Source organism: Macrobrachium rosenbergii, chromosome 55 (assembly GCF_040412425.1).
Source record: "Macrobrachium rosenbergii isolate ZJJX-2024 chromosome 55, ASM4041242v1, whole genome shotgun sequence".
In the NCBI taxonomy this organism is placed as follows: Eukaryota; Metazoa; Arthropoda; class Malacostraca; order Decapoda; family Palaemonidae; genus Macrobrachium; species Macrobrachium rosenbergii.
Window position 1 is genome coordinate 53,045,860 of NC_089795.1, and position 18,732 is coordinate 53,064,591.

Genomic DNA, 18,732 nt, shown 5'->3' on the forward strand with positions numbered 1-18,732 from the left:
GATCTGCACGATACATATATACATCATGTTTGCAGGTCTAAGCGATGCCAGCAGGGCAGCCGATCGAGGCTACGGCCACCCCAACATAAATCAAGTCCTTCAAAGAGAGCATGTGCCACTCATAAAAAATGGGAAAAAGCGTTAAATCGAAGAAGTCCGTACCTAGTGTCAGGAAACCATTTTAGTGGGCTAATTTGAATGGCATATACTGTACCTTTAAAATTTCATTATTTAAAAAAACAAACTTCGAAAGGCACCCCTCCAGACTACGAGCTTTCAGAAAAACTTAGTAACACAGGTGTGTCTTGTACTTTTATTGCACCAGATCATTAGGTTTCACCCGCCCAATTTCTACTATATCCCCTGAACGCCAAAAATTGAGATTGGATTAGAGATGTATCGGATATCGGCATCCGCATCTGTTATAAATCCGCATTAACAATTTCTTAACATCCACATCTGCATTATCATTGCAAGCAACATCCGCATCCGCAGTTTGAGAATGCGGATATCGAACTGAATATAGAATTTAGGCCAAAGGCCAAGCACTGGGACCTTTAAGGTCATTCAGCGCTGAAACGGAAATTGACAGTAAAAGGTTTGAAAGGTATAACAGGAGGAAAACCTCACAGTCGCACTATGAATGAATTGTTATGAGAGAATGGAAAGTAAGATGGAAGAAAGAGAATATGAAAGGAGGTACAGTAAAGGAAACAAAAGGGGTTGCAGCTAGGGGCCGAAGGCATGCCGCAAAGAACCTTAAGTAATTCCTATAGTGCACCACACGAGGTGCCCTGACGGCACTACCCTCCTACCAGGAGAAGTTCCTTGTTGGAGAGGTCGGTATAGTTCTCGGCTAGCACTCTGCTGGGCCTGCGTTCGAGTCTCCAGCCAGCCAATAAAGAATTAGAGGATTTTATTTCTGGTGATAGAAATTCATTCCTTGGTATAATGTGGTTTTGAGTTCCACAGTAAACTGAGGTCCATTGCGCTGGGGCCAGAGCACGCTGCAAAGAATCTTAAGTAATTCCCTACAGTGCACTGCCACGAGGTGCCCTGACAGCCGCTACTCCTTATGGGGAAGTTCTTGGTTGGGATGGGTGAGTACAGTTCTCAAAGCCAGCACTTTGTTGGGCCCGGCGTTCGAGCAAGAGTGTCCGGCCGGCCAATGAAGTAGAGGAATTTATTTCTGGTGGTACTAGATGCCTTAACTTGAATACTAAATGGTTTTGGTTACTCCAGGAAGATCTTTCACCGCAAAAATGGTAGAAATTGCATTGCTTTAAAAAAATTGTCATTAACGCTTTCGAGAAATATAATAAATTAGGACTTAAACTTAACAGGACAAACCTTTGGTTCACGTTAATGAAGAGGATAACTTGACATTTGTCGAAAACATTGCGCGCTGTCAGTCTCGCACCCGCTCGCTATTGCAAACTTCTCAAGATTGCTGAATGCTGATCATCCATGACACCAGCTCAAGAGTAAAATTCGTTTCTCGGTATAATGTGGTTGGATTATAATAAGCTGCAAGTTCGTTTGCTAGTAACCATTGGTTCGTAGCCACGTAAAATAAGTCTAATCCTTCAACAGCCTAAAAGAGAGCTGTTAATCAGCTCAGTGGTCCAGCAGTGGATTGACCTAAGTGTACTCTTCCCCTTCTGTCAGTGAGAATGAGGATATCACCCTCTACTCGGCGTTCAATAGTTCATACTCATACACTGTAGTAAAAGTAGACAATTTTTTTATGCTGAATTTGGATTTTTCGTGTTATTATACAGAATACATGATATACAATTATACATTTCATACAGTATATACTGTATAAGTAGCTCTATTATAGCATATTTGTTTTATACCATATTTGTTTTAAAGCATTTTTGTTTTAGTAATTTCATGTCATTTACAGAAGTTGTAATCACCAAGGCAGGGTATTGCGCTTTTTAGGAAACACTCTCTCTCTCTCTATTGCGAAGAATGGCTTTGAGTTTTGTTACCCTTACCATGGAATGAGCATGCAATAACCATGTGCCAAGACAACTAAAACGTTCGTGTATCGTTGGGTCTCGATCCCGCATCCTGGTGACACAATTCTGAATTATGTGGCTGAAAGTCGTCCTTAACATTTAAATATATCTAAATTATTTAGCTTTACAAAATATCCACATCCGCAAGGGTATGGTCATCAAATATCCACATCCTCAAATTTAAAATATTGATATCTGCATCGGCATCCACAGATTTAAACAAATTGATATCTGCATCCGCAAATCCCACTTTCAGACATCCTACTCATCTCTAATGTAGATCTCCGGAACGGCTGCACGGATTTCGATTAAATTTGGCACGATTAGAGACCTTGGTGAACCTCTGGACAAAGTTTCATTTCGACAGTTGAATGACTGCCCAGAGTTATAAAGGGCCAAGTCCCAGTTTCTTTGTAAACTCCTGGTGGCTGGGCTTTACTAACCGCCAACTACCGTGGCGGTTAATACATATTTGCTGAACAAAAGGAAAAATACTACAATGTGATACTTTTATAATCTGGCAATTTAGCAATTAATCAAGGGAAGCTAAATTAACAGGCAAAGATGAAGCGAGGGAATAAAAGTCATAGAAAAAATATCGTCTGTGTTATATGTTTATTGAGAGAGAGAGAGAGAGAGAGAGGAGAGAGAGAGAGAGAGAGAGAGAGTAGAGAGAGAGAGAGCAGCTTTATCTGAATGACTGCCGAGATTATTACCATGCCGGTACGTTAGCTATTGTTCTGGTACGTGGTCTCCCCCTCCTTTAGGGTCATCATTTGGATTTCTTGATCGAAATACACGAATTGCCAAGTTTCACTTATACACGAAAATATGAAAACAGAAAAACAAATTAGACATTAAATTTCGTAAGGATGCATTTTTTGCTCCGTACACGTCATCGTGGTTTTTCCTTGGCATCCTGAACTACCTCCTTACCTTAATCAAATGTTTTATCATTAAATTGGTCTTGGTTGGTTAAAAGAATACTTTTAAAGCTATATGAAGCGTAAGATGAATTTGAAAAGATCATTGGATAAAAGAAACTCATGCTAGACGTTAATAGGCCTAAGATTACCGAGCCATAGAAATTTGATGGTACTACAACACATTTCTTTAAAGCTTCGGATTTTAGACCTATAAGGAAAAGAAAGAAGGAAATTAAACACAATTCTACAATATCAGAGGTAGATGACCTCAGATCAATGTGGAATTTGAGAAAATAAACTTCGTTTTATGCTTTCAAGATCGAAAGATGGAAGGACTCAACTTTCCAAGCAATGAGACCTATCGTAGCCTTGCAAATCATGTCACTGATATTTTACAATAGGCCTAATATCGGGGTGTCTACAATAAAAATGCATTACGTAAAAATACTATTACACTCACCAAGAGCCCATTAAAGAACGTAAAATTTTATTGATGGATATAAAAACACCAATTAGAGCAGATGAGACAGAAGCAAAAACACCAATCATAACAGACGCAAGTGGTACACGATGCCTCAACTTGGGAATACTAAACGGTTTGGCTACTCCAGGAAAATGGTCTTTCACTCCAAAATTCAGGAAATTCATTGCTTTAAAAAAAAATTGTCATTAACGCTTTTCGGGAAACATTAAATTAGACTTAAAACTTAACTAAACAAACCTTTGGTTCACGTAATGAAGAGGATAACTTGACATTTGTCGAAACCATTGTGCACTGTCAGTCACGCACCCGCCCGGTACTGCAAACGTCTCAAAATTGCTGAATGCTGATCATCCATAACACCAGCTCAAGAGTAAAATGACTTTCGTAAATAAAAAAAATGTAAAGAAAATGGGCTTGTTAATTACAATAGATTTCCAAAATATTGTAGTAATTGGAAATATAGTTATGCAAAAATTAGAGATGTTTGATTCTCATCTAGATAAAAAAAAAATTATGTAAGATAACGGACGAATATTGACCAACTTTTAGTTCAGCAACGAATTTTATGAATATTGAAACGGCCGGTAAAAACTTACTTTAATGTTTATATATGTTCTTCATTGTTTACGGGAGTGAGCGTTATATACACTCAGTTTAATTATCCGGTTCTTATATCCAAAGGTAAACAAGTAATTTAGGTTTTAGATATAGTTTTCTTAAACCTGTGGTGCTTCTCCGTGATTCTGGTCAGCTCAGCTCTTTTGCTGCATAATTATACAATTATATATATATATATATATATATATATATATATATATATATATATATATATATATATATATATATATATATATATATATATATATATATATATATATATATATATATATTATATATATATATATATATATATTTCAGTATATATACAGTATATATATACTCATATATATATATATATATATATATATATATATATATATATATATATGTGTGTGTGTGTGTGTGTGTGTGAAAACATTCTAACTGTTGAGGTTCTTTATTTATCGTAGGTCAATGAACGCGAAAACCAAAAGCGCGTAGGTAAATTCAACATGTGTGATCATTTTTAATTAAGATGATTGACAGTAAGTAAGCCAGCTTCTCCTAACACCACTTGTTATTCACACATTAAGAAAATAGCATCTCTTCTAATGTTGTGGGCAGTCTGTACCTGAGCATCAGGAATTTTGAATTTTGGTGGCTAATTTGAATGGCATACTGTAACTTTAAAATTTCATTATTTCAAAAAACAAAGCCCGAAAGGCACCCTCCAGAATATGAGCTTTCAGAAAAACTAAGTATCACGGCTGCATCTTTTACCGTTATTGCTCCACAGATATATGTCCCTCACCCACCAACGCCACCCGCTACCACGTCCCCTGAAAGCCAAAAATCAATATCTGGATCCCCGGAACGGCTGAACAGATTTCGATGAAATTTACCACGATTAGAGACCTTAGTACGAGACTTCCAAAGCCAGAGTTTCATCCCGGTTGGTTGGATATTTCCAGAGTTGTAAAGGGCCAAAATCGGGGTTTTTGTGTACTCCGGGTGGCTGGGCTTTACTAACCGCCAACTACCGTGGTGGTTGACCGTTGATGAACTAGAAGAATACCTTGATAGTATATTAAAACTATACACTCACAGAACAGCTGGTTTAAACCTAAAACAGCCCTCACACCAAAGAAACTATACTCCACTGTTAGAAATCTTAGGTCAGTAGCATTGAAATGGTTTATATAAAATATTTATGAGTTTGTGAAGACAAAACTAGAAACACGCATTAGAAATATATGAAAAATGCATGAGATGAAGTCATGTTTCAATGCACAAAGAAGAGTGATACTTAATTTTTATATACTAAAAATAGGCTACTATATTCAAAAGGCATAGCCTGATAAAGAAAAAAAGATTCATGCCGCAACCATATCTGGAAGATAAAGATAAACTAATAGCTAATATCTTACTTTCAACGAGTCTCCCCAAAGAGAATAGTGAAAATATGAAAGAAACGAAAATATTAAAGAATTTCAAAAGCATATGATACCAAAGAGAAAATAAGGTTAACTCAATCAAGGGAACACAGGAAAAAGAGAAGGAGCCGTTTCGAAGGAAAGTTCTACTACTACTACTACTACTACTATTGCTCCTTATATCACCACTATTACAATGAACACGGTGGTTGCACGAATACTGCGAACTCCTGCTGCTCTAACTTACCTGCGTTTCCACGGCATTTTCAATGTAATAATTTATGATGTTGACTCAGTTAACGTATATACTTTAATTTTTGTTAGAAGTATGGGTAGGCAATGGGAAACAAAGAAGAAAAATGCTAATTTCCCCACATGTCAAAACCACAGGAAGCTTAAATTTAGAATTCGAAAATAGTTAAGTTCATACGAGGTTGTTAGGTCTATTGACTGTAAATTAAGGGTAAATTATAATTCAGTCCTTAATGACACTCTAAAGCTGAAAATAGGCCATTCTCCTATGTTAAAGTGTGATTTGAATAATCCTGCATTTCATTCCTGAGGTAAATTGGGTATTAGATGCACTGGACCCCACCCCCTTATATATCCAGCACCCTTACCTAATTATGGGAAACTGCATTTGGAAAGTGGGAATTTTGGTTGAGGGAAAAACTAAACGAGTTAAATACGAAGATCGATTGGTTATTTTTCGTTAGACTCCAGCCACCTCCCGCTTTATAATTTATATTTTTCTTGGGTAAATCACATCAAAACAAAAATTTCTTCTCAATACATAACCTTCGCAAATGCCTAATAGCAGAGAAAATAAGGACTTGTAAGGTAAGACAATACCAGCCCCCTCCATAACTAATACGGCAAAATTGTAACCAGTAAACACCCCTAGTTTACGATAGGTTGGTATTTTTAGGTTCTTTCACTACCTTATCATTTCCTGGCCATTTTTGCATGAAAAATCCAAAATGGTTTTTCATGCAAAAATGGCTAGCTGGCACCTTTGGAAATGGCTGGCTGGAGTCTTCCGAAAAATTACCGATCGATTTAACCTAATCTAACTTTGGGATTCCAGGCTCTTACTTTCCTGGGCGGCTGCACCCCCCCAGGCGACCCACTTGACTTGACCTAAGACTCAGTACTGAGGAAATTTTTTGGTGATTCTAAGTATTACCTCCGTGCTTGTTTTTACCTTGAAAACTGGTTTTTCCTACACTTTTAGGGCTTCTGATACTGGCAGTGAGTTTGTTTCTTGTCGGCCAACTGTTATTTACCCCTTAACTCTACTCAACAGTAAAGGGGGACTGTGGGAATTCGGGGTTGTGGGTGGGGGAGGACACAGAAATGGAGCATTCTCTGGAGGGGAAAAACGAGAGGGAGCCATTCGCCAACAGGAGCGCGCGGCTGAAAGGGTAGGGGGTAACGGGGCAGGGAGGGAGAGAGTACCTCATGAGCCCCAACAGCTGGGGGAAGTGAGGAGTGGCACAAGTGGGGGATGGGAGGAAGGCTGTGCAAACGCAGAACGCGTTCTGATCAAGTGCGGATAGCAACGCATTTAGGCGGGTGGGGAAGGGACGCAAAGCTGCCCGGTAACGGACTTGGGTACAAAGAATGTGACTGACAAAAAAAACTTCAACTTTACCAGAAGCCCTAAAAGTGTAGAAAAAACCAGTTTCTAAGGTAAAAACAAGTGGAGAAGCACTTAGTGATGCCTGATAGAAGCAACCTGAAAGAAAAAAATTTTTTGCACCCAAAAAACTTAGACATGAACAGGGTGAAGTGGCCTTACCTTAGGGACTGGGAGGGTAGAGATCAGCCGCTGCCTTCAAAAATGAGTGGAATCTGGTGTTGGGGTCCTGGAAGTGAATTTTAAAATAGGCTACAGTCACGTAGCCAACAAAATTGTACTTCCATAAATGCTCTCTTCTGCAGGCTGAGGCGACACTCCCTACCGCATTGCGAACAAAAGCACTGTGTTTTTAACCTGGCAAAGTTTAATTAGGCGTTCATAATTGCCTAAGTAAAAAGCAGAAAAGCTGCGGTAGCTTAGATAACAATTAATGCAAGTTACTGATCAGGAGATTGCCATGGGGCGCTGATGAGTGTCATCTCATGCAGTTTTGCAGAGGGAGCAACTCAGGAGGAGCTGGTCATGGAGGGACCTGAGGGTTCTATGCCCTAAGACTCAGGTAACCCAGAGTTGCAGAGGCTTTTAATGGAGTTTAGTAGAACGATACGTCATTTGTTACTACACAAATACAAATCTTCAGTCTTTACTTGAGATTAAGCTTGCAGAAGCAAGGTGGAATGGCCAATTATCTTTCAGACAAGTTCGTTAACTACCGACAGTAGGGGGGAAAGCCCCATTCACTCGTCAGCCTGCACTCCACTTTGCTTTTGGCTGCTGTTGTGTGAAGACGTCTCTGTGCTTCTCTGCCTGACTACCATTTGCTTTCTCTTATTTTTTGTTGATATATTTTTGTGTGACTACTGTTTGTGATATATAGTTAGTTCCCAATTATCGGCAGGCTCAGTTATCAATGATCTGGTTTTTCGGGGCTTGTGTAGCAATGAAAATCAGCTATTTTTGGCGCCGATTTCCGCTTATCGGGGCTGATAATCATGTATTGGCACCAATAGATACCTAATAGAGGCACCGATAAGCGAAAAAAGGCATTTTCATCACTTATTGGCGCCGAAAAAGCACCAAAAAATTGGTTATTGGTGATTTTTGGTCATCGTCGTGCTGTCAGAACGGAACCCCCGCCGATAACCAGGGACTGCCTGTAATTATATACAAACCCCTCAGTCACTTTAGCCATTTGAAGAGGAAACCGCTGGGTTAGGTGCTGTCCAGGGAAGGAAAGACAGCATTTGGTTTCTCTTTTTGAGGTTGATCCTCATTTATTATAATTTATTATCATGTGTCACACAGTGACACGAAAGAAATAAATTATCTAACCCGACTTCTTTTTTCAGGTGTTGTGGAGGCTGAGGGCATTACAGAGTTATGTGCCTCTCTAGGCCTCTCGGGAGAGCCAAGCATTTTTTAAATTTAATGATCACTCTTAGGCTTGCGGGTCTTGCCAATATCTACTCTGACTGTGCCTGGAACGACTTACCAGCCACTAGACTACTCCTACTCCCTTGGTAACCCCTCACGCAGTATCGGGATTGAGTTCCCAGGCACTGCAGTATACATCATCTATGAGTGATGTTCTCTACATGCTGTTGCCAAAGGCATGCTTGTCGAATTCAAGAATAGGAAAAGGAAGTCATTATTGTCGTCTTCTTTTTTTTTTATCTTAGTCATCGAGTGCTGTCACCTCCTCCCCCCTTCTTCCAAGCTGTCAAGCAGAGGAAGAGGAAGGGTGCCTCATGCTCCTGCTGCCTTGTGCACTGGTGCAACTGCTACCCCGGGTTCTCTGGAACCCCAATATACTAGTACCAACCCCGGTAGCCCGCCTATCCAGACCACCGGTACCAGGCCTGGTCTCTCGCTAGCAGTACAGTGGTACCTATGCTCACATTGCCGAGCACACAGGTGCAACTGCTACCCGGGGTTCTTTGGACCCCCTGTGTACCGCTACCAGCCCCAGTGGCCTACCTACCTGGGCCACTGAATCTGGCCCCACTCCAGTGCCAACCCTGCGTGGGTACCAGCCCTGATAGCCCGTCTACCTGGGTCGGCAAGGGTCCCTGGTCTGCGGACCCAGTCCCAGCTGCCAGCGCATGCCCATGAGGAAATGTGAACAGAGAACATGCAGGTGCTCCCTCTCCCCACCTCCCACTCTTCAAGAGAACAGGTCCTGGGACAGTGGCCTGACAAACTCTTGTCACTTGGTCCCCTGCTCAGTCTTCTTCCCTTGTAGACACCTTGGCTTCTAAGTAGAATGAAACACTTCCACGGGACAGCCCCTCATCATGTTTGCATGAGTGGGACCTCTCTCCCCGACCCAGGCGGACATCATCATCGCGTGGGGCGAGGGTGTTCGCGATCTCTTACCTATTCCCCCCTCTTCAGAATTTTTTTTCAGGAGACAAGAGCCGGACAGGTTGGGGTCTTGGGACCAGAAACGTTCTCGTTCCCAATACAGCCCATGACATGGAGGCTTACGTTCCTGGTCCAGTCTGCAGACTGGCCAGGATGTAGGCAGAGTGGTTAAGAAATTGCCAGGGGATCTGGTGAGTGTTTCTCTCTTACAGAGATCATTAGAATATGTCTCTTTAATGATCGTGTGGAAGAGACATTATCTTTTCTTGCTCTGTGCTTCCCTGAGCAAGGCAATGTTCCCTGGTCCAGCTGTTCATGCAAGGTACTTTCTCCACCTCTAGCCCACCAGAGGAAATATGTTCTCTCAAAGAGATCATTGCTGTCTTTTAGGTTGAACCGGATCTGACTCGTCTGTATCCATCTGTCCCTATTGCAAGTGGAGACAATGGCACTGGAAATGACTGCCAGAGTTGCAGTCCAGTTAGTCTCGTAGATCAATCTTTGGGTCTGTCATTGACCAAGATTTTTTTTTTCATCCTCAGGCCTCCATATACCTGAGAATGCACCCCTCGAGACTGTTATTCTGGGAGGTATTGATATTATCTACCTCCTCCACTAGCCAACAGCTGTTGTGGGCAAGACAGTGTTGCTTCAAACTTCTAGGTCTGCTAGTCCTGAGTCAGCTTTGATGCTCGGGGGCGGCCTGGTTCTAGGATCATTCTCCCCCCCCACTTTGCCAGAGGGAGGGGGAGGCCACAGCGGATGGGCTTCAGCTCGTTCACCAGGCAGTGGCTCTTCCCCGTTGGTCAGAGAAAGTCTCATACTTCCTCAGGGCTGCAGCGGTTCTCCAATTGTTGCCGATGGGGGTATGTGCCTGTCAAGCCATTGGGCAAGCTTGGCAGTGACAAGGAGTGGAAGCATGGGTAGCTTATGCCTGTCAGATATGGTTCAGCTACCCTTAGAGTCTTTGTCATCCTTACCCTCTTTCCAGTCTGGTCCTGAATGTTCATTCCTGGCTCACCCAAGGACCTCACCCTTTGGGAAGAGGTGAATGCGATGCTCCTGGTGCTGTGAGGGTCTCATAACCCTCATCCCACTGAACCGGTTCATTCACCAAAACCAGTCCTGGATGGAATGGTCTGTTTTGTTCTCAATTCCTGTAGAGTGAGCACTTCTTGTCTTTTAGGGGTTTGAGGGATGTGTATGTTCAATACCTACTCATCGGTCTGCTCACAAATATCTCTTCTTTACCCTCGGGGGGGACAGTTCTAGTTAGAGGCGCTTGTTTCAAACTTGTAACCGCTCCCCCAAGGGTTCACTCAAGTGTTCAATTTTTATCTTAAGCTCGGTTGCACAGGTATGTCTACGGAAGTATACAGTACCAGTGCAATTTGCTGGTCCTGGCAAGCTGGTTGCCGCAATCATTAGGACAGAGATCAACTTCTCGAGGTTTCATTATGGCTTTGGTACAATGATCAACTTCAAGAAGTCAGATCTCATATGCATGCAGAGGGTAAAGTATATGAACGTGCTGATCAACACAGCAGCAGCAGGGGTCCCCCTTTGGAGTCTAATATCAGTAGGTTCAGAGAGGCAGGAACAACCCGCTCAGCAGTAGCAGATTGTTCTGGTTCACCTGTCACCATTGTAGTTCAGGGGCATCTCCAACTCCATGCCCTTTGGCGAAGGTTGAAGGTGGATGGGTCTCCGGTGAGAGACCTGCCTTTCTTTCATCTTCCTCTGTCAGAGGAAGTGAGGAGAGAGCCTGCTTGGTAGCTAGACGACAGGAACCTCTCTTTAGTGGTGCCAACTCCCCCTCGCATGGTACTTCTGTTTTTCAGATTCATTTGTGAGGGATAGAATTCACACTGGAAAGATGTTCGTGACAGGTGTGTGAGACCAGAATGACAGACACCTCCACATCAGTGTCCAGAAACTCAAGGCGGCTTTTTTAGCCCAGCAAGAGTGGTGTTAATGAGCAACGACACTAAGGTAGTGGCATATTCCAGCAAGCAGGGGGGGACTGATGTCCTTCCAGCTGCACAGATTGACGATGCAGGTGTACGTGTAGGCAGTAACAGACTCAGTGGAGCTGTCAGCCAGGTACAGTCTGGATTCTTGAAATGGGGTGGCAGACAAGCTCAGTTGGCAGAGCCTGCTGCTAGGGATAGAGTCCCTGCACCAAGACATTGCAGAAGACTCTTCAAGTTATGAAGAGTCCCAGCCATGATTTCTCCTTAACTGGTACAACAGAAGTTACTGAAGTGCCACTCATTGTGCTTAACCATGGGTTGTGAAGGAGGACGATTTTCCAGCACCCAGGAGACTTTTTGGAGGCTGACGCCTTCACCATTTTTGTCTGATTCATTAGGTGATCAACAGGCTCTGAGCACCCCAAATTTAGGTTTGACTCTGGTGGTTCCCAGTGGCCATGCACCGAGTGATCCCCATATCTGCTGGCTCTGTTTTATGAGAGAGACTCCCCCATGGTACAGCCTTCTGCACCAACTGTATGTGGAGGTGATGGTTTCTCATGCCCGAAGACTATCCTGCATCTGCAAGCAAGAGGTTTACTTCTTGGCGCATAACAAGATGTCTGGATGCTTGCTGAGTATTCAGCTGTGGTGTACTGTACCAGGGGAAATAAACCATCTTCTGTAGTTGGTGTAGTCGACAGGGTATCTCTCCAATCAGAGCTGTTCAGCAGGTAGTGGACATTCTCACCCTTTGCCATGAGAAGCTTTGTTTTGTCTCAGCCATTAAGGGCGATAGAGCTATCCTTGGCCAAGCCTTCGGTTGAAGGAAATGTATCTTTCATCCCCGCGAGGGATCATTATTTGAGAAGTTTCGAACAGTCTTGCCCACCCAGGGAAACGAAGCTCTAGAGTGGATTGCAGTTCTCATCTTAAGGAGCCAAGCTTGTATGCCATACAGACTGTTAAGAGGGTTGTCAGACAGTTCTGACTCTATGACGGGTTTTTTTCCCTTCTTGGCTTTGGCGAAGAAAATAGGAGAGCTTCGTGGCCTTCGATGCTAAGCACTCGAGGGGATGGGGATCTGTTATGCTCAAGTTGGTCCTGGAATTCGTAACTGAGACTTAGAATCCTTAGGTCCTTGAAGCTGGATTTCAGTCCTTTTTGATCTCCTCCCGAAGGACTTTGTAGGTATGATTGGAACGAGATGCTACTTTGTTTAGTAGTGCTGTGGTACTTCCCCAAGAGAACTCGGCATCTCAGGCTTGAGTGTCGACACCTCTTTGTAAGTACTGATTTGGCCAAGTAAGAGGTATCCAGTGGCGTATCTTCTTTCGAGCTTCATGAGACAGCAATGGGCTTGCTCTTTGTCTGAGAGGTAGACAGGAATTAGATCGGGCGAGAGATCACAAAGTTAGGGGCATCACCCCATCCCTCACATTCTGGAAGAACATATCGGTTCAGCAGGTAATACAGGCCACATTTACCTCATTTTATCTTTGGGACTTGCCCATAAGTCTTTGGACATTCTTTTCCTTAGATCGTGTGGCTGCTCAGTTAGTCGTGTGGCTCATCCTGCTACCTTAGGGTGACACATGCATCTCATCTAAGGTATACAGTAGTTAGAGAGGTGTGTGAGTGACTGGTCTACTCCCTTCTCTCTCTTACTTGTCTCTCTCTTAAGACAGAGACTGGTAGCGAGCCATCACATGCTGGACAGATGAGTTTTCAGGTGATTATATGATGAAGGCATCCTGTCCTTCATCTTGTGTAGATGGTTTGGATGCCTGTCCCCCCTCCTCTCTCTCTCTCTCTCTCTCTCTCTCTCTCTCTCTAGACAAGGAGAGTGAGGGATAGACAAACAAACCCGCTGGTCTTTTTAGCAAGTTTTATTGTCTCCAACACTTTTGGGTTCTTCTAAGTATTTTTGTCAAAGGAATGATGCAACTCATTGCTTTAAGCCCAGAAGTCTAGCAGTTGCAACATCCCATATATATGTCCATTAAGCTAGACATGTGGGATCCTTCCTCAACTCTTCCAGACCAGGAAGATATTTCCAGGCGGGTAGAACCAGCAAGTCAGTTCAGAGATTTACTCAGACTCCACCCTCCAATGGGTGAGTCTCCTATGTAAAGACCAAAGGTTTGCATTTGTGTAGGTGCAAATAGCAAATTTTTAAAGTAAAATTTGCATTTTTCCCAACATACAAACCTGAAGGTCTTTACTTTTATGGCTCACCTCAGCCACCCCTCATTCTGATACCTGGGTCGAAAGGAAAAGTGGAGTGCAGACCAGCAAATGGTTGGGGCTTCCCCCCCCCACCGTTGGTAGTTAACGACCGTGTCTGAAAGTTTAACAGCCATTCCAGCTCGCATCCATAGGCTAAATCCCTATGTAAAGACCTTCAGGTTTGTATGTTAGGAAAAATACAAATTACTTTAAAAATATGCTGTTTTTCCTATTCTTTAACAGGAAGGCTAGGAATCAGTGGCCTCTTCTAAAGTGTAGTTTGAAATGGCGAATTATATTCTGCATCCCTGTGCAGGCTGAATAGGAGTTAACATTAGTCAGTCCTCCTCTGTTCACATATATGATTGGTAGTCTGACCTTTCCAGGTAGGTCTTTCACTAGAAGTGAGAGACAAGTGGGATGTGGCTGAAGTTCACATCCTTTTGCTCCTGAAGCATTAAGAAAAGTGCTAGTCAGTTCCATGAGATGATCTTCCCACCTCAGGAGTAAGTCTTGTATGAAAGGCAATGATTTGTACTCATATTTCAAAGGTGATTTATATTTTCCAAGATAAATAAACCAGAGATGTTTATAGAATCCTGCTTTAAGTAATGCCACAAAGTCCTTCATGCTGAAGGAAAAGTGACAGGTTACTGGAAGGTAAGTAGACACAGCCCACCACTCACCTGCCTGCCACCAATAAACTACATTGTTACCAAGCTTCAACATCTTTTTCCAGCTTGTTCAAGGAATACTCTTATATACTAGTATCTGGTTTGTATCTATAGGAAAAGTTCAAATTAACTTACAATTTGGTATATTAGTCTTTAAAGATTTAATTTAAAATATTTTTTTTTTTTTTTGCAGGGAAAGTAAGATGTACTCTGGGAAAATAATTGTAGCCCCAATGGTACGAGTGTGTACTTTACCATTTAGGCTTATGGCCATTGATTACGGAGCTGATTTGGTTTATACAGAGGAAACTATAGACTTCAAGATGCTGCGATCTGTAAAAAAAGATAATGGTAAGGTGTATTGTGTTATGTGTGTTTCATAAGTTTATTAAAGGATTTTTAAACCATTGTACCCTGCTGGGAATAGTTTAGTACTCATCTTTTGTTTTTTATATAAAACTTTTTCGTAGGGGTGGAGATATTAGGAGGCTTAGGAATCAAGCTGCTTTCTTAATAAAATATTGTTCCTACACTAATAAAACCCGAAGTTCTTTACATAGGATTTAACTTACGGATGCAAGCTGGAACAGCCATTAAACTTTCAAAGTTGTTAACCACCGACAGTAAGGGGAAAGCCTCGCCCACTCGATAGTCTGCACTCCAGTTTGCATTTGGCTGCCATCGTATGAAGACATCTCTGCACTTCACTGCCCAACTGCCATTTGCTTTTTTTTTTGTCCTTGTTGTCATATTTTTGTTTGATTGTTGTTGTTTGTTATATATATGTATATAGAAACCCCTCAATCACATTAACTCTGTTTGGAGAGGAAGCCACTGGGTTTGGCGCTGTCCAGCATTGGACAGCTGTATACAGTTATTCAGTTGATCCTTATTTATTATTGTATGTCACAGTGTGACATGAGTATAAATAAAACAATCTAACCCGACTTCTTTTTCAAGTGTTGTGGAGGCTGAGGGCCATAGAGAGTTATGTGCCTCTCTAGGCCTCTTGGGAGAGCTGAGTGTCTTTTGAACTTAATGATCACTTGTAGGCCATGAGGGCCCTGCCAGTATCTGCCCCGACCATGCACAGGACAACTTACTGGCCATAGTATTTGCTAGCTGTAGTAGTGCTCGTACTTTCTTGGTAACCCCTCATGCAGCATTGGATTGTGTTCCCAGATACTGCCGTATACATCATCTCTGAGTGGTGTTCTCCTCTACACGTTGTTGTCGAAGGGACGCTTGGCAAAATCAAGAATAGGACAAGGAAGTTGTCATTGTCGTTTTCGTTTTCATCTTCATCTTAAAATGCTGTCACTGCCTTCCCTTTTTCTTCCAAAGCTACCAAGCAGAAGAAGAGGAAGGTTGCCTTGTTCTACCAAGGGAAGTCTCGTAGAGCTTCCAGCAGCTAGCCCTCTTTTTGCAGAGAGGGCTGACAGCCTTTTGCTGGCACAAGTACTGTACTGCTGCTCCTGTTACCTACCATATGGGTGCAACCGCTACCCAGGGTTCTCCAGAACCCCAGTGTACCTGTACCGGCCCTGGTAGCCCGCCTACTTAGACCACCGGTACCTGTCCCGATAGCCCACTTACTCAGGCAGTCAGTACCAGGCATGGTCTCTCTCTGGCTGTACCATGGTACCTCTTCTCCTGTTGCCGAGCACACGGGTGCAACCGCTACCCGGCTTCTTCAGACCCCTGGTGTACTGGTATGGGCCCAGGTAGCTGTCTACCAGGGTTGGCAAGGGCCCCTGGTCAATGGACCCAGTCCCAGCTGCCAGTGCAAGCCAGCGAGAAAAGGTGAGCAGAGAGTATGCACTCACCCCCCTCCTGATCTTCAAGAGTGGCCCAGGCAAGGCAAGGCAAGAGGAGGTCCTCTGCTTAGTCTTCTTCCCTTGTAGAAGCCACAGGTACTCAGTATATTAAAGCATGCTCGCAGAACGGCCCCTGCTCACATTCAAATGAGCAGGGCTGCTCTCCCCAACCCTGGTGGATGTTGTCATCGTGGGCTGACAATTCCTCAGCTTTTCCAGACCAGGAGGTATTCCCGGGTGGGTAGAACCAGCCAGTCAGTTCAGAGATTTACTCAGACTCCACCCTCCAATGGGTAAGTTTCCTATGTAAAGACCAAAGGTTGTATTTTTGTGTAGGAGCAAACAACAAATTTTTTAAATAATTTGCATTTTTCCTAACATACAAACCTGAAGGTCTTTACATTTATGGCCCACCTCAACCACCCCACACTCTGATACCTAGGTCGAAAGGCAAAGTGGAGTGTAGGCTGACAAGTGGGTGGGGTATCCTCCCCTACCGTCGGTAGTTAATGACCTTGTCTGAAAGTTAAAGAGCCATTCCAGCTCACTTCAGTAAGCTAAATCCCTGTGTAAAGACCTTCAGGTTTGTATGTTAGGAAAAACACAAATTAATTTAAAATTTGCAATATATTTGGTGTAGGATGGTAGTTCAAGATATATATAGGCAGTTATAAGCATTTTTAGAGGAGTTAACAACTCAACGCAGATTGTTGCTTTTTATGGTGGTTGTGGTTCCTAACCCCAAAAAGCTGGTGGTCAGCTATATATATATATATATATATATATATATATATATATATATATATATATATATATATATATATATATATATATATATATATATATATATATATATATATATATATATATATATATATATATATATATATATATATATATATATATATATATATATATATATATATAGACGCTCCCCTACTAACAAGCTAGTTATGTTCCAAACGGCTGTTCATATCTTGATTTGTTCATAAGTTTGTCCTCATGCCTATTTAAGTACAGTATGATATGCATAAAGTCAGTATGTACAGTACTGTATGTTTTTTCATCCTAAAAGACAGTACATTGTGCATACAGTACTGTATTTTGTATAGCGTGGATGGAGAAGACCCTGATGGTGTCTTCCCTTTGTTTTTTAAAAACGGTTCTAGCCTGTTGTTTTCCAAGTTTAGTAGATTCTATAGATTTTTATGTCAACGTAGTATCTTTGTGGATGAGTGCAAGCTTAGTAATACAGTGCCTGTTCCAAAGAGTGGCATATCTGCAGAAGAAAGTAACTACAGGCCAATCTCTATTGTCTCTGTGCTCTCCAAAGTCGCTGAAAAACATAAGCCCTTATATAAGTATGTGGAATCTAAAGGATTATTAGCTGATAGTCAGTGTGCATATAGGAAGCAGCTAAGTACCTGCAATGCTCTTTTAGACTTGATGTGTCCATTTGCAAGGGAACATTGATAAGGGTTTTGAGTGCAGAGTAATTCAGATAGATTTTAGTGCTACTGTACTTTCCATTTAGTAAATCACAAGGCACTTATTTGTAAACTTCAAAATCTTGGAGTGGGTGGATATGTTTTAGGATTACTTCAAGATTTTCTTACAGGTAGGCAGTAGCGAGTTGCTGTGGACAGGATCTTTAGTGTCTAGAGTTCCACAGGGCAGTGTTCTTGGTCCACTGTTATTTTTATTGTATACAAGTGACAGGGTTGTTGTCCTGGAAAACAAGATTGTTCAGCATGCCAATGATGCAACACTTGTGGGTGTAGTAAAGTCTCCACTATGAGAAATGAAGCTGCCTTCAGCCTCATTCGGGACAAGGACCGGATCAGGGAATGGTATAGTTGGTGGGGTATGAGGCTGAACTCCGGTAAAATGAGATCTTGTATAGATTTCCCACCCCATCCTCCCCTTCAGGTGGATGGAACCTTGCTGAATGAGTCTGAAGTTTTAACTATACTAGGTGTAACTTTTGACTCACATCTAACTTTTGAGAAATATTTAATAAAAGTTTCAGCAGGTGCCACATGAAAGTTACATATTGTTCCTAAGGCCTCATATATTTATAACTGATAAAATCAATACAACCTTATTTGTACTCCCGTTACTAGAATACTGTTCTTCGGTGTGGATGTCTACTTCTGCCAGAGATTTCTCTTTTAGATAGAGTGGTTCTTGGTGGTAGGTTTCTGTTTCCTAATAGTAGTATGAAAAAGTGACAAACGAGATATTTCACAGCCACAATTGATCCCTGATCCCCTTTATCTGCCAAGAGCAACCAGATTCACTGAACAGCTACAACAATATGCAGTAAATGTTCCTTGTTGTTGAGCTTCTCAGTTCCAGAGGTCCTTTATTCCTCGCACCGTCAGATTGTGGAAAACCTCCCAGAGGATGTAGTGCAATTGTGGAACTTCAGAAGTTCAACCGAAGGTGCAGTGCATTACTACCCTAATACTATTCTCCTTGCATTTTAATACATTTGTATCTATTTGTTACTTCTTCCTAATGAACACCATATTCTCTGGAAGCTTGAATTTCAAGTCAATGACCCCTGTGAGCTTGTTCCATA

General features: G+C 42.1%; 1 protein-coding gene across 2 annotated transcripts in view; it reads left to right on the plus strand.

The window, feature by feature from the left end:
• Nucleotides 1-5,613: 5,613 nt before the first annotated feature.
• Dus2 (Dihydrouridine synthase 2) overlaps nucleotides 5,614-18,732 on the plus strand; it is a 68,791-nt gene continuing 55,672 nt past the window's right edge. For both annotated transcript variants that reach the window (XM_067098534.1, XM_067098535.1), the window contains exons 1-2: nucleotides 5,614-5,720; nucleotides 14,525-14,682. In XM_067098534.1, the coding sequence (XP_066954635.1) occupies nucleotides 5,719-5,720; nucleotides 14,525-14,682 (160 nt within the window). In that variant the 5' untranslated portion in view covers nucleotides 5,614-5,718. The remainder of the gene's footprint in view (nucleotides 5,721-14,524; nucleotides 14,683-18,732) is intronic.